This window comes from Ictalurus furcatus, chromosome 28 (assembly GCF_023375685.1).
Source record: "Ictalurus furcatus strain D&B chromosome 28, Billie_1.0, whole genome shotgun sequence".
NCBI classification, from domain to species: Eukaryota; Metazoa; Chordata; class Actinopteri; order Siluriformes; family Ictaluridae; genus Ictalurus; species Ictalurus furcatus.
The window spans coordinates 3,933,337-3,948,335 of NC_071282.1; the positions used below are offsets into that span (position 1 = coordinate 3,933,337).

Consider the following 14,999-nt stretch of genomic DNA (forward strand, 5'->3'; position numbering starts at 1 on the left):
AAATGCTAATGCAGAAGAATGAAAACCAGCACGGCTCCGTTAAGCATGACGCAAAGACTCGCGTTATGCTACTCAGTCCCGCTAGCTTTCATTTCTTGTTAGCATTTCAGGGTGAAATATACAGGAGCTGGAACTTGGATCAGACACACACTTCTGTCACATACGAGTCCCGGATCCAGGACTAATTCCAGCTCCAAAAGACGACCAAGCTCCAAACCCAGAGTACGGAGGAACAGGAAAATGCACCAATGACCGAGTGAGTGAGAGACTGAGTGAGAGAGAGAGGGAGTGAGTAATAGAGGGCTGGAGATGGAGAACAGAGGAACACCACGGCAATGACACAACACTCGCACACCCACGGCAGCGGTCTTCAGTGAACGTCTTACCACACGACTCGGGCCGTCGCTCTACACTGTGCACGGGCAGCTCTGACAGCAGGGATACATGCAGGACACACACACGGACACACACGCAAACAAAAACAAAACGTGGAGAAGATGAGGATGATGGCGATGGAAGCAAAATGAATTTTGGGGGGGGGGCGAAAACATGGCATGATTTTTAGGAAGTAGAGAAGCAGAGAAGCAGCAGGAAGCGGTTCCGGTTAAAGTGATGTGACGTTCAACATGTTACAGGCAAGAACAACATGAACGAACAAAAGCTAAATAAATGAACAAAGTGAAAATCAATGAAAATGGTCGCGGCCCAAATCGCCTTGCCTTGAACTCGTCTTTCGCAGTGACGTTTGTTACCCTTTAGCCGTAATCGCTTTCGACGCACGTGAATCGAAGTGCCCAAATCTGCTTCAAATTTTTTTTTTTTTTTTTTTTTTTAATTGCTAGATTTTTGGTTCATTTCTGCGATCGCAAAATCCTGGATGGACTGTAATATTTCATGTGTTATGCAGAACAGTACAATTCCAATTTTAAAACTAATCAAATTAACGAACGAATGAAAACATTTGTGGTTTTTAATAGCGATAAAATAATTACAAAAGGCCTAGGAGTAGCTAAATGCCTTTACCCTGGTTTAAAAAAATATATTAATAACTTTTTTTTTAACATGCAAAGAAAAAATGTTAAAGGGAAAACAAAACAAATTTCCTCTGAATGTAACTGAAAACACAAACAAAATCCTTTTAGAGTGAAAACGTTGTTTAAAAAATAAAAAATAAAAACCCCCAAAAAAACGCATAATTGATTTCAAGAATGTACCACCTAGGCCTAAACATGTTCATAATAGGCTGAAATTCCTGTCCAGAATGTGTCACTTCCTGCATTCTTGGCTACAAGTACATGATATGACGCTGTGTCTGAAATGATACCTATTCACTGTGATACGCAGTGTACAACCCTTGTGCTCCGGTCACAAAATATCGCCCTATTGCCCAGGCCTTTTAAGGAACCGTGAATATGGATGCACAGCAGGTATCAGCATCAGCGTCGACTAATTTGCACGTTGCCTGTGATTGGTTCATAGCTGGAGCGCCTGTTTAGTGACGTCGTTATCTGAACTTAACGCTTAATGAACTAGTTACTGTACGGAAACACTGAAAGTCTCGGATTTTAGAAATTCAAGGAGTTATTCAATCTAATCATGTCGCCCCCTCTCTCTACTCCCCAACCCCAACGCCCCCCCCCGGGTGATACGCTCACGCTCATGTGTGACTCAGCGACTCTGTCTGCACATGTGAAACCGGGTGGGATTACCTAGTGATAAATCCTGCACGATGCACAGAGAGGATTTTTGTATAATCCAGTAACCAGCTTCCTAAATATTGTGCCATCGTATCGCGTGTCACTGTGCGATGGTTTCTGGCAAACCGCATATCTATGACTCATCCTTCCTTTTGGTTTAACTAATCAAGATTTGAACTGGAAGCCATAGAGAACAACGCAGTTGTGTGACATGAACGAACGCTACTGCCATCACGATCGGTGTGGCTCTTAACTGGATAATTTAGCTCATTCTGCAGTAAAACCAGGACTAAATATTTCCCCTCGGTCTGATGTGTTCAAGAACAGACTCTTACCTGTGGGGTCAAAGTCATGTGTAGGAGGCACTGACACCTTCTCACTCTTGGGCTTCTTGTCTGGGGGGTGGTCCTTGTTGAGAATGCTTCCTGGTCTGCGCACACACATCATCACCACCGTCATTATTATTATTATTATTATTATTATTATTATTATAATAATAATAATAATCAGTTCAGTTATAATAGTTCAGAGAAAATTTCTACAATAAAAGTGAAGCAATTGTATATTAAGTTTTAAACCAAAGGTGCATAAAGTACTGGTTCTTGTCATTTTGTTTTTCCTCCAATTTGAAAAGTACCTGGTCTAATCCTGACTTGTGTCTGAATCCATATTGGACTAAAACTTTTGACCTCATTCTGAAATCAAAACAACAACAACCGAGGCCCTGTCCACATGTACACGGATACCTCCATGCTGTTTTTGGCCACTGAGAATGAAATTTTTGAAACCACCCCACAAGAAAAGTCCATTTTGACCATTTCCATGTGGAATGGCGGGGGGGGGGGGGGGGGGAGGCGGGTGTAAATGTTATAGGCCAAATCTGGTCTTGATTGGACATAATTTGAAGGAGGAGTAGCAAATAAACAGTTTTTGACAAAATCCAAGATGGTTGACAGGACGTACAATCAAATTTCCGATTTTGGTGTGCGTTAACTTCAGCAAACTCCATTGAATTATAGGAAAAAAGAGCTGAATTTAGCACAGATTCGTCAAATGATATAAGGATAATGGTTGGAAGTTACAGTTCTTGAGCATAAGGTGGCACAGACATGAAACTTCTTGGGTACGTTCAGGGTGTGGTTTCGTGATGATACATAGATGAACTGCTGAGATACACCCTCATATCCTGCTATTTTTTGCATTTACCAGTGCTTTACAGGACAACTGTTTGGAATATCAAGATGATTTGGAGGAGGACTAGCAAACATGGCAGATAGATATAAGCTTTTTTTTTTTTTTAAGCATGTTATTGCGACTATTGACCAGTAAGTGGCATTGACGAGATTTCTTGCATAGTCTCAGTTTATGGTCCTGAAGCTGCCTACCAAGTTTTGTGTCAATGCACAAAGAGGTTGCTGAGATACGGCCTAACTTCCTGTCTGGCAGTTTCGCTGGCGCATTACAGACAAACTGCTTGGAGTATACATTTGGAGTGCGCCAAATTTGGTGATGATTCTACAACATTTGTAGGAGCAGCAGCGAGAAAAAAAACGTTCAAAGGCAAAATCCAAGATGGTGGAAAATTGAATGAATCAGAAATTGACGCCATAGGATGCATTGAACTCGTCTCGACCAAGGGAATCCAGGGACGTCTGGCTGTCTAAATTTTAGACACATGGGTCAAAAGTTATGGCCATAAACATACTTCAAAGTTAGGCCCCAACTCGACCCGATGGTGGCGCTAGAGTGTTGGCAGCACTTGGCCCAAATTTGGTCAAAATGTTCCTTAGACCCTCCCCAATCAGTGTGCCAAATTTCACAACTTTCTACCAGATGCTTGGTGCATGAGTGCATTGAAGCCACAGTGCCACCCATGTTAAAAACGTGCCAGGACACAGCAATATTTCCAAAACGCTGTTTGGATGGACAGGAATTTTTTTAAAAAAGGTTTTAAAAAAAAAAAAAAAACAAAAAAAAAAAACGCAGTTTTTAAAAATATCCGTATACATGTGGATTTTGTGCCTCAGTCTGGTGCGGTTCTTCCCCCCCCCCCCCCAGCCTATGTGGACAAAGAAAATCTTTTGAAATCAATCCTAAGCCACATTTGCATGCAGTCCTTGTTGGGATGTGTATCCGATATGTGGTCATGTGACCTGAACGACAACGATCAGGTCGGAATTTATGTGGCTTTCCCACCACCAACAAGCATATCGCTGTTGTCTCCGTCATATTTTGGGAATGGATTCAATCAAAACTGGGAGGAATCCGCTGAAAGCGAATACTGTAGTGACACAATTGCCCCAGAAGTCGACGTGCGCGTGTGGGGCACTTGTGTATCCAAGTCTGGGCAAATAAAACACCCCCAATTTATGCAAAGGAGCTTGTAATGTGAATGTAGCCTGTGGGAATATCTTTTGGAAGAATCTCGTTAGTACAGTTCCAGAGAAGAGCAGAATCTCTGCCAAGCTGTTCTGGCGGCTCGTGATTTCCAACACGTTTTCCTTAAATGTTACTCCCAGCACGTTACGGTAAACAATAAATGCCCCCGGCAATGCACCTGCACACGAGCGAGGCTTTGTTGTGCAGTGTTCCTGTGCCTGCGGTATCTCCAACATCGGTGTTGTGTCTACGTGCTTAAAGCCCCACAACCCTGTGACTCAGACAGTTCTTATCATCATCATCATCATCAGACACGACAGGCATTAGCCGTTCAGCGCGCATGCGCTATATTCTTCTCCTCAAATAGTGTCTAGTGTTCACCGGAGGAACTGCAGAAGGAAGCTGCTCTTGACTCACCTGGTTGGTTTTTTGGGAAACCTGCAAGACAAAAAAAAAAAAAAAAAAAGTAGTAGTGTGTTTTTTTTTTTTTTTTTTTTTTTTTTTTTTTTTTTAAATGTACAGAACCTTCATGCACAACACAGAACATCATGCTTCATCGCTATTCCTGAAAGAAAAGAAAAGAGAAAAAAAGCCTACGCAGGGCATGTGCGGGGAAAACGAGACGGCATGAGGAGACTAAATAAAAAGTGATTGGAAAATCTACAGATAGATAATTCTACAAACATAGTAACCTTTAAAAAAACAAAAAAACCTTAACAAAATACAAAAGACAAAATAGTAATCAATTGTGCAAAGCTCAGAAAACGTCAATCAAATTGACCGTAGGTTGTGTAGGTTGGCGTCACGTCGTTGCCATGACTACAACATGAGGATCTCAAGCTTATGAATAAAATATGACGGGGAATTACAACCGTGATTCGGTATTAGAGTCCGCATTAGATACGTGTGTGTGTGTGTGTGTGTGTGTGTTTTGCTAGCAGTGTTTATGTAATCTTTTGGCTGCTTCTTCAAAACTCAGCGGAAGCGCAATTATTAATACATTCCTTGGCAGAAATTTGCATAAAAATCGACAAAACACCTGGGAAGCACATCTGTACTGAACGACAGCGCAGTTAATCCAGTAGGCCTGTGTGATTGAACACCGGTATTGCAACCATTAATGAGTAAATACCCTGGACGAGCATTTCAGGCGGGAAGACACGATAAAGAACACAACTTAAAGCTGGAGCACAAAGTGACTCGCTACAAACTCGCGTGTCGACGTGTCAAGCGTTGGTGTCGATCGCTGCTGTAGAATTATAGATTAGGTATTAGAAGAAGGGCATTAATATAAACCTGCTACATCCAGAGCTGCGATTATAATTTTTAAAAAATAATAATAATAATTAAATAAATAAATAAATGAATCAACACCTCCTGACTATGTAGAACGTTGAATTCAACAGGGCTGTCGTATAATTTCAGCGTTTTTGGCGTGAAAAAGTCGACGCTTTTACAACCGAGTCGTTAAGCGGAATTCATTATACTGCATTTTTTTTGCTGATATATCACATCACCGATGCTAATGCAGCAATTAGCGACAATATATCAGGCAGGTCAAAGTGGTCAGCTATCTAATCACAAGAGTGCAGGAATGCTGTGTGTGTGTGTGTGTGTGTGTGTGTGTGTGTGTGTGTGTGTGTGTGTGTGTGTGTGTGTACACGACTGGAGGAGCCTTTCTAACAGAAATAGCTCGGACATCTTGTCCTCTCTCTCTCTCTCTCCGTCTCTCTCCCTCTCTCTCCGCTCCTTCCATGGGTGGTTTTTGTTTTTGTTGCTTTTCCTTCCCCTCCGCGACATGGGGAACAATGGTTCTCGCGTCAGTGCCGGCCCACTCCACAGCGGGCCCGCGGGTCCGATTCCCGGAAACAGAGAGCGCTTCTGGCAGCGACGCCGGCTTCCTGAATGTGTGTGAATGAGGAGGGGGGTGTGTGTGTGTGTGTGTGTGTGTGTGTGTGTGTGTGTGTTGGACGGGCTGCAGTGAAGGGTGAAGGCAGGGGGCAGGATTTGGCCAAAATAAAACTCAGGCCTTTTTCTCTTTAGTGAATCCCACACTTTCAGATTTCACAGAAAAAAAAATAATAACACCCCAGAATCCTGACAAATAACCGCTCATCAATAAAACATATCCTAAGTGCAAACCTTAAAATAGTCCTAGTGTTTTGTTTTGGTGCATTTTAAACTCGGTGAAGGAGGAGGGGGAAAAAAAAAAAAAAAGACAGGAGGGAAGTGGCTAAGCGTAGATCCACTCCAATGCTTTTGTAGTCAACATACGAGGGGAAAACTGGGTAATCACCCCGAGGGCGCTATGGAAACAGGAAGAGCTTAATACTGCGATGCAGAGAGGATTATAGCGCAAAGGAGCCTGCTAGAGGAGAGGAGAGGAGAGGAGAATCCTGCTCTGTGGAAACAAGGCGACGCCGTCGTTAATCGCGCTCGTTACTTAAACGAACCCAGTCACTCCCGCGGGACGCTGCAAACACGAGCATCACGCTCGTTAATAAATCGTTCGATCCGTTACCCAAGTATCACAGTATAATTAAAGTCCCCGTGTAGTGCCTCGGGTGTTATTCGACATCCTGATGTCATTTCCACTCAAACAGGAAGTCAGGGCGGGACACATCGAGTCGCTCCTCCCCCTTTTTAAACAGCCAACCGCTCAACAACGCCAACTTCGGCAAGGCGATCTTTTTCAATAATGTTGAGGGCGGGACACTTCAGATTCTAGAGAGCGTTTGATTGGACGGAAAATCTGATGAGACGCCGAAGTGCAGAGCGATGCTGTCGAAATTGCTGATCCGTATCGGTGGTAAAAAGAGAGAGAGAGAGAGAGACTGTATATTTTGAATGCAGACATCTTCGCATTTAGAAGATGTCTGCATTGAAAATATACATTCACCTTAAGGCTAAAATATTCACGCAAACAGCCAGAAAACTCTGATTCGGATTTAACGGGGACTTTAAAGAAAAGCGTTCAGCCTATCGTTCCACGACGGTGAGCTCGGATTAGTGTCGAGAGAGCAAAAATCGGCGGTGCTCTCTGGGTGCGAGCGATAGCATATCTTTCACCTTCTCGTCTGTCGGTCACTAGCCAGTCTGAGAGCTCGTGTACGCAGAAGAGTGCGGACAGCGCTTTCCTCCGAGTGCGTTCCGCTACCGTGACGCGTCCTCGTTCACACAGTTACCTCGCCTCCGTCGCTACGGACACAGTTCCTCAGCAAACCTGCGAAGCGTCTTTTAAAATGTGTACGACGTGACGCGTTTTCGCCATGTCGGCCAACGCTAGCCACCACCCAGGTGTTTGGTTGCCAATCAAATCTGATTATTACTGATCGACGGGGTTTATAAATTCTCACCACAACCTACGAGACTGTTACGGGAAGGATTTCGGAATACTGGTACGGTCTTTCGTTTTCATTTATTCATTTTAGCAGACGCTTTTATCCAAAGCGACAAATGGGGAATTTCGTCTCGGCGGGCCCTGGACCGATCTCCTATCAGCAGACCGGCGAAAACGAAGGACCGTCGAGCTGCCGTACACGCGCACACTTCGCGATCGTGGTGTGTAAATCACGGCCGATGGTTTACAGACTCTGCGCTTCGGCTTTTGGTGTTATTTGGATTGATTCGTAATCCTTTGCCTTTCTAATCACTTAAGCTCGTTAGCGTTACGCTGGACGGCAACCAAATGCAAATGGCCTGCGTGTTGGAGCAGAGCGACTGAAACACGAGCACTAGCGCTGATTAGAATAGTGAAAACGCACGAGCTGGGGCGGCCACGTCTATATAAACAGCGTTCCTGAAGTCAGTACTGAAGGACTCGTCAGTGATTGGGCAAATAAAACGCAACTGAAAAAAGATTTTTAAGCAATAATTTCAATACAGTAAAAAAAATCACTATTTAAAATACACGATATACAATCATTTATACACATGCAGAACGTGATGGCGCCTCCTTTAATTAAGATACGCAATTAAAAAATGGCCGACGCCCAAAATGGCCTACATAATAAAACTGGGTATTGTTCATCTCGGTATGTCTCGCTGAATCTAAAAAAGAAAAAGAAAAAAAAACCATCCACCTTCCGTGATTTTAGGACGATTTATACAGAAGCTATAATCAAAAATTACAATTTTTTATATCTTGTGACCAATCGTGGCGCTGTTCCGAGACTGCTCAGCTACCATCAGGTCATGGCCGAAGTGCTGCGGAGATATAATCTCGCGTTCATTCTGGCTGTGCTCATCGCTATATTCCTTGCCGGGTTTAGACACGAATGGTTCGGTCCGTCAAAAATCTTTGAATACGTTTTGGTCTTCGTTATCCGAAGACGATCTGAGAAAAATTGGGTGTCGTTCCGAGAAACGGTCTAGCAGGAGTTCGCAAAAGTAGGTTTTTAAAAGAAATTCACAATGCCGGAAAAAATTTTCGTGACGGAAATAAGATTATGGCCGTTTTCATCACTCTTGCGCCACCGTGTGGCCGGTCGGGGCGAGACCTTGAGCTGCTGTAGACCGGTGGAGTAGTACCAACCCTCAGAGTTTAGAGGCTTTACGCTTGAACGCCTAAAAATTTTAATAAATAAATATAATTATCAGTTACTTTGTGGCTGTTCTTTGAAAACATTTCATGAAACTGTAGTACAGTGCAAACCCAGTGCTGGGTAAAGCTGCCATTTATAATCTACCTAAACACAAATCAGTGCTAAAGCTTTGATTTAGCAAGGTGGCTCATTTGCATATTGGCGGCCTTGTTCAATATCGATACGCTAACGACCGAGCAGCTCCTAAACGGCCATAAAACCCCAGCACTGTGGAAGACCGACCTCAAAGGGTCATGTCTTATACATTATACGGCAAGCACATCATCTTTCAGTCGCTTGCTCGCTCTATCCCTCTCTCTTTAGGCTAAGCTTTCATCTCCAGGCCCTGAAGGGAGGAGAGCCGTGGCTCCTTCTGCTCCAATAAACCCGGCGAGGCAGCGCGGGGGCTAGAGGACGTACATTTCTTCACGCTACGCTGTCTGCTCACGTTTTATTATTATTATAGCGAGCGGGGGAGGGGTTGCAGATCGAAAATGGCTGCCGCTTTTTTAGTCGGATTATGGGAAGATTCCACGGTAATAAAAAAAAAAAAAATCAACAATATTAGCGGTTGCCAAATAGTGCAAAGTTACTCACGGTTATTCCCCTACACGATCTAAACAACAACAAAGCAGATTAAAAATAAATAAATAGAAATTTTAAACTAACGATGGCAATATTTTTTCTTGTTTAAAATAGCTGTCTATACATTATTACGTTTTAGTGGGACAAATACGGCCTGCTGCATTAACACAGCAAGCTCTATAACCCTAAACCACAGAACAGTACTGATTCAATTTCACCACAACAGCCTCATCTTATGTTTCAGCATTAGTCAGAGAGAGAGAGAGAGAGAGAGAGAGAGAGAGAGAGAGAGAGAGAGAGAGAGAGAGAGAGAGAGAGACAGACAAAGAGAGAGACGGAAAATGAACATCCGTTTCAGCTGCCGTGGTTAATCCGCCCAGGAGATGCAACACCGTGCAATCTTTCCATCTCTCCGTGAGAATCTTGCATGCTGTGGGAAATTTTAGGTTATACATTTGTAGAAGTGTATGGATGGCTAGAAAATCTCTCTCTTTCTCTCTCTCTCTCCTCTCTCTCGCTCACTCTTACTCCCTCGCTCTCATTCGGTTGTTACAAAGGCCTGAATGCATGGCCATGAACCCAGACGACACCACCTCGGCTTTTCCACATCCTCTGTGCTCCAAAAAAAAATCCGCGAGAGGAAACGACATGGCAACTTCCTTACAAAAAGAAAAGTGAGTGAACCTGAAACTTGCGTTCAAGCTTGTCCAAAAAGAGGATTTCAAAGTTTTTCGACGAGATAACTTGCTTAAAGGCTGAACGTCGGAATTTACTGCAAAATACGATTTTTCAGTTTCTCTGACAAGCAAAGGTCTTCGAAAGGGCTTCGAAGAAAGCGAGCCCAAGCCTGCAGTCAGAGCAAATGGCTGAAATGGTTGGTTGAACTCGGTCTAGCAGCTAGCACTGTGGGCTAACGAGAGCGTCGACACGCTCAAAGAAACATTTCAGTTTGAACTATTCTTTGGGTTTAATTTGGATTTCAGATCTTATCTTGCAAGTATTTTGAGCAGATGTACCTGAAAGACATTTCCCTTAAAGTTGAACCCTGATCTAGAACCACAAACACCTTGAAAGAAAACTAGAGAAACTAAACGGACAAGGACAAAGCAACACACACACACACACACACACACACACACACACACACACACACACACACACACACTCTTTCTCTACTTAACACTAAACTGAGAAATGCGGCCATTTTTTCCTTGGTCTAAATCGAACACAGGCTCTATACAGAGGTACATTATTCCTCAGTCTAATAATAATCTGGTACACACACTAACCTGAGGCTAGAACATGCTACAATGCTTTAATATATTAAATATCAAAGCATTTCAACAGGCAAAAACATTGCTATAGGTAGCCATTATACTGTGGATCCGGGATGGCGAGGAGCAAAAAGACAACGAGGAGAATTAATACTGAAAAGCAAGCCACATCTCTACCAGCACTCAGTCCTGTTCTGTCTAAAACATTTTAAACGTGATGAAATAGTAAGCGTAGTGTTCGCTTGTAAATTGAACTCGTATCTGTAAAGAGACCCATGTAGTTTTACTGTGACGGTCGGCTCCGTTTTTTTTCCCCCCAATGGCTGAATCTCAAATGGTGAGCACCAGGTGTAGCGCACTTATTAGGTGTACAAGGTATATCCTAGGTAGAGAGAATAAGTAGTCGATCAGCAGAGAAAAAAAAAAATCAACCAATCAAATGATTTATTTGAGATGTAACCGTATACAAATCCATTATTCAGACAACATGTCCTAAATTAGTGGCTATCAAAATTTATTGTAGCCAAGGAGCGCTTCAACTGTAGAATAAACGCCATTGTAGACCGGTGGAGTACTTCCATCCCTCAAATTTTAGGAACCCTTCAAACATGTAAATAAATGAATTCAATTATCAGTTATTCGTGGCAATTCTTTGAAAAAAAAATAGCTTGAAAAATTCAATCTAATCCCTGAAATGGTCCTCGCTGTAATAACTGTGTGATACTTTGTGTTAAAAGCCTGATAAGAAACTTAACTGTTGACGGGGAAGAAAATTCAACCAAGCGACTAAACATCCAATCAAATTATTGATTTAGGATGCAACCGAGTAGAAATTCACTATTCAGATTGAACTGATAACATGTCCTAAACCAATGGACCGCTTTAACTGTAGGATAAATTCCTTCGGAATTGATTTATTCATGAACATTATTACAGTTTTATTCAACTTTGCGCCGTTGTAGGCCGGTGGAGTACTACCATCCCTCATAGTTTAGGGGGTTTTGTGCTTGAACTCCTTAAAAAATAAATAAATAAAAAATGTTAAAGGACCGCTTTAACTGTAGAAGCAATTCGACAGACTCCTTCAGTTTTATTTATTCATGAACATTATTACATATTACAATTTTTCAAATATTATTTTTTTTTGGAGGGGGGGGGGGGGGGGGACTTAGTATTTCTGAACTTTCCACCATTTCGGTTCACTTTGGTGCTTGGACCCCTAAATGTGATAACTTTGATTACATGAGTTGTGATTCCCATCACTGTAACAAAATAATAATAATAATAATAATAATAATAATGGATCGCTTGGCTATGCTTCACAGAACCCTGGGTGTCCCCAGATCCCACTTTGAGAACCACGGTCCTAAACGAATACAAATATAAATAGGAGGTGCGACTATTTGAGAGTAGATCCAACAAAACAAAATTTCACAAGTGGAGTGGGAGGGTTTTATTTTCATCTGGTGCAGGTTTAAGCATGATCGAGCATGAACTTTCCCGGGACACACAAAAATCACATTTGTAGCGTAACCCTGCGGTGGTCCTTACTAACTGCATGGTCAGGGTCGTAGTGGGTTAAATTAGGCAACTAATACATACGTAGCCAGATCTAAACCATTAAGTTGAGCAGGCACGTGGTTTTTACTTTATTGAGGAGCATCAACGATGCTCTAAAGCTCAGTCGGTTGCCAGGTTGCGACCAAATTCCCCGACCCCGACTACAACAAAAAACCCACACAAAAAGACTCGAAAGTTGCACAGAAGGTTTGCCGACTGGACTTTTATATCCCATGCAGAGCACATGGCTTGTAAAGGGAAACAGATCTTAGCTGGGGTCTCCAAAAAAAAAAATCAATCAATCAATCAAAACAATTTTTAAATATCAACTTGTTCATTGTTTTTTCATTATTCTTATCTCTTTTTTCTGCATTGTAACAAACCCAAAAACTAAAGCAAATCTGATCAAATATTATCGGGCTGCTACTGTTGTCTACTATAAACAACAGTTTGCTGATTTGGGAAAGAACTTTGTTGTTTGGAAACATAGTTAGCTTGCTTGCTCAGTCATGAGACAGAAGACTTGCCGGAACGTTCCACAGGTTGTCTGGTTCTGGAGTTGAATAAAGTTATCCTCTGCGAATTGCTAACTGTTGTTACGATTTAAATACGAATATTTGAAGCGCTAAGCAAATACAGATACTGGCATTGCGTAACACTCCTAGAATCCACGTACCCGTCCGTCTATCTATCCTTCCATCTATCGGCCAGTCTATCTAGCTAGGTAAACGTGACCTGTAGATACATTCGTTCAATTTGCTGGTGTTTAAACTGTTCATTGCTCTCAGCTTGGATGTGATGAGAAACTTAATGACCACACCATACACAAGAGTGTGTGTGTGTGTGTGTGTGTTCGTGTACATTGACCTTTTGTCGGTGGTGTCAGTGTCACTCGTTTTTGGCAGTTGAATGAGTAGATCAATAGCTTTGCTCCAATTATCATCTGACCACAAAGAGAGTTTATTACTAAACAGCGAAGGACCAAAAGGTCAAACGAGTATCAAATGATGATCCAATCAGAAATCCAATCAAGCATTAAAAATTAGACAAACTTGTTCCAAAGAAAGAAGAAAAGCAAAAAATTTATATACACACACACACACAAACTTTCTCGGTAGCAATATATAGTACTTCCAAATGCGTCCAGAACGAGATGTCGGTATAAAACATAAAAATCTCGCAAAACTACTAACGTATTAAATACGCACTGATCACCAAAGTTCTTCCAACTGTGAGATCCACTGCAAAGTATTATAAAGTATTACAAAGTATCTTTTCTTTTTTTTTTTATATCTAATATGTTGATATATAAACATGAAAACGTATGGAAAGGCAGTTTTTTTTCTTAATCTATATTTTCAAACATAACTCGATTTACATGTTTATAGACTTAATTTTTTTGACTGAATCCCTTCTCATTAAGAATAGAGCAGCCTCGAGCCGCAGTGGCTTTAGGAAGCAGCTGGTGCGACGTGGAGGACGTTGACAGGATTTGAGGATCTGAGCCCCGCGCTTTGGCAAACTCTTTCAGCAAGGGCCTGCAGAGGAGAGCACTTAAAGTCAGCTCATTACAGATTTATGGTAAACACAGCAAGGACATAATCCGCTCTGCTCAGGGCAGCAGCCGGAGATGAAAACATCAGATGGCTGTGGTCTGGAGGAGTGAAAATGAACATGGCGTGTTTTCTCGGGAAGCGACTTGTCCGAAACCTGAGCGGCACGCACTTGTGGAAAGGAAACAAACACGCTATGAACAATAAAGCCTACATTATAGTATAATGTTTCGGTCCGCGGTTTCCTAGGAAGTGTGTTTCACACCAGAGGTTGTATATGGACCGACGTGCCAATAATAAATCGGTTTTAACACTAGTGCAATTTTCTCCATTTTAGAATGCCACGGCTGCCTTAAATCATCAGCGCTGATAAGATGCAAGCGGTCAGAGGTGTCGTTTGAGAAAATTTAATTAATGCCTTCTGACCAATCAGAATCAAGTACTCAACGGCGCTGCGGTGATGTGTTCTGCATGGCGGGGTTGAGGGTCTCAAGAAAGCCCCAGAAAAACAATGATATCTCAGGGAGTGACCAGAGCTCGGCACTATTTTTAGCGGTTTGATTACAAAAAGAGGGGGAAAAAAAGAAATGGGCGCAACAACAAAGCTCTCATGTCTCAGATGCCGAAAATACCAGACCAATTCCTGAGGGATGTTCAGAGCGCAGGCTTTTTCACAGCCAGGCTCCAGAGGACTGAAGAGATAGATTTATCTGAGCGTGCACACCGATCCAGGAGGAGAAATAAGGCATTGATATGACCTGGAAGATACAAACTAAAAAAAGGTAGACAACTCATTACTAGGCTGATGAAAGCGATCAGACAATATTCTGGGTGAAATATAAAACACCTCACGGGGGTTTTCTGATTACACTGATTCTAGTTAACCCCTAAACTTGAGGGTTACTATTCAGCAACTTCCGTATGACTACTAGGAAAGGCATTTGTGAGAGTGAGGAATGCGAGTCTTGGACGTTTAAGGGGTTAAATAAATTATTAACTGACGAAGCGCTTTAGTTATGCTTAGTAGGGCATGTGGCAATATAAAATTTTCAGATCGTGACAAGCTGCCTAGATGTTTATTCTGATTCCCAATATCACAGGACCTTAGTTAAAATGTATTGATTTAATATCATTTTACATGCCACATAGGACTTCTTTTTTTAAAGCAAATTACAGAATATTTTATTAAATAAAATAAATAAGAAGTAGTGTGATGGTTGTGTTTTCCCCAGACATGAATTCCTGAAAATAAATTAATGAATAAATCATACGCTATATAATTTGGCTAAATTGTCTGTGTGAACCATGGTGTATACAATCAGGTAGGACGGCTAGATGTGTGGTGCATTAATTTGAAGGAGGGAGTCA

At 42.1% G+C, this 14,999-nt stretch overlaps 1 protein-coding gene across 3 annotated transcripts in view; it reads right to left on the bottom strand.

Annotated features, from left to right (window-relative positions):
- Positions 1-14,999, bottom strand: part of arhgef12b (Rho guanine nucleotide exchange factor (GEF) 12b) — a 57,228-nt gene that overhangs the window by 20,253 nt on the left and 21,976 nt on the right. The window contains exons 2-4 of one of the 3 annotated variants that reach the window (XM_053617664.1): positions 4,494-4,514; positions 2,033-2,127; positions 387-428 (exon numbers count right to left, since the gene is read on the bottom strand). In XM_053617664.1, the coding sequence (XP_053473639.1) occupies positions 387-428; positions 2,033-2,127; positions 4,494-4,514 (158 nt within the window). Of the gene's footprint in view, positions 1-386; positions 429-2,032; positions 2,128-4,254; positions 4,294-4,493; positions 4,515-14,999 lie in introns of those variants that run through there. The other 2 variants (XM_053617666.1, XM_053617665.1) reach the window with 2 other exon arrangements.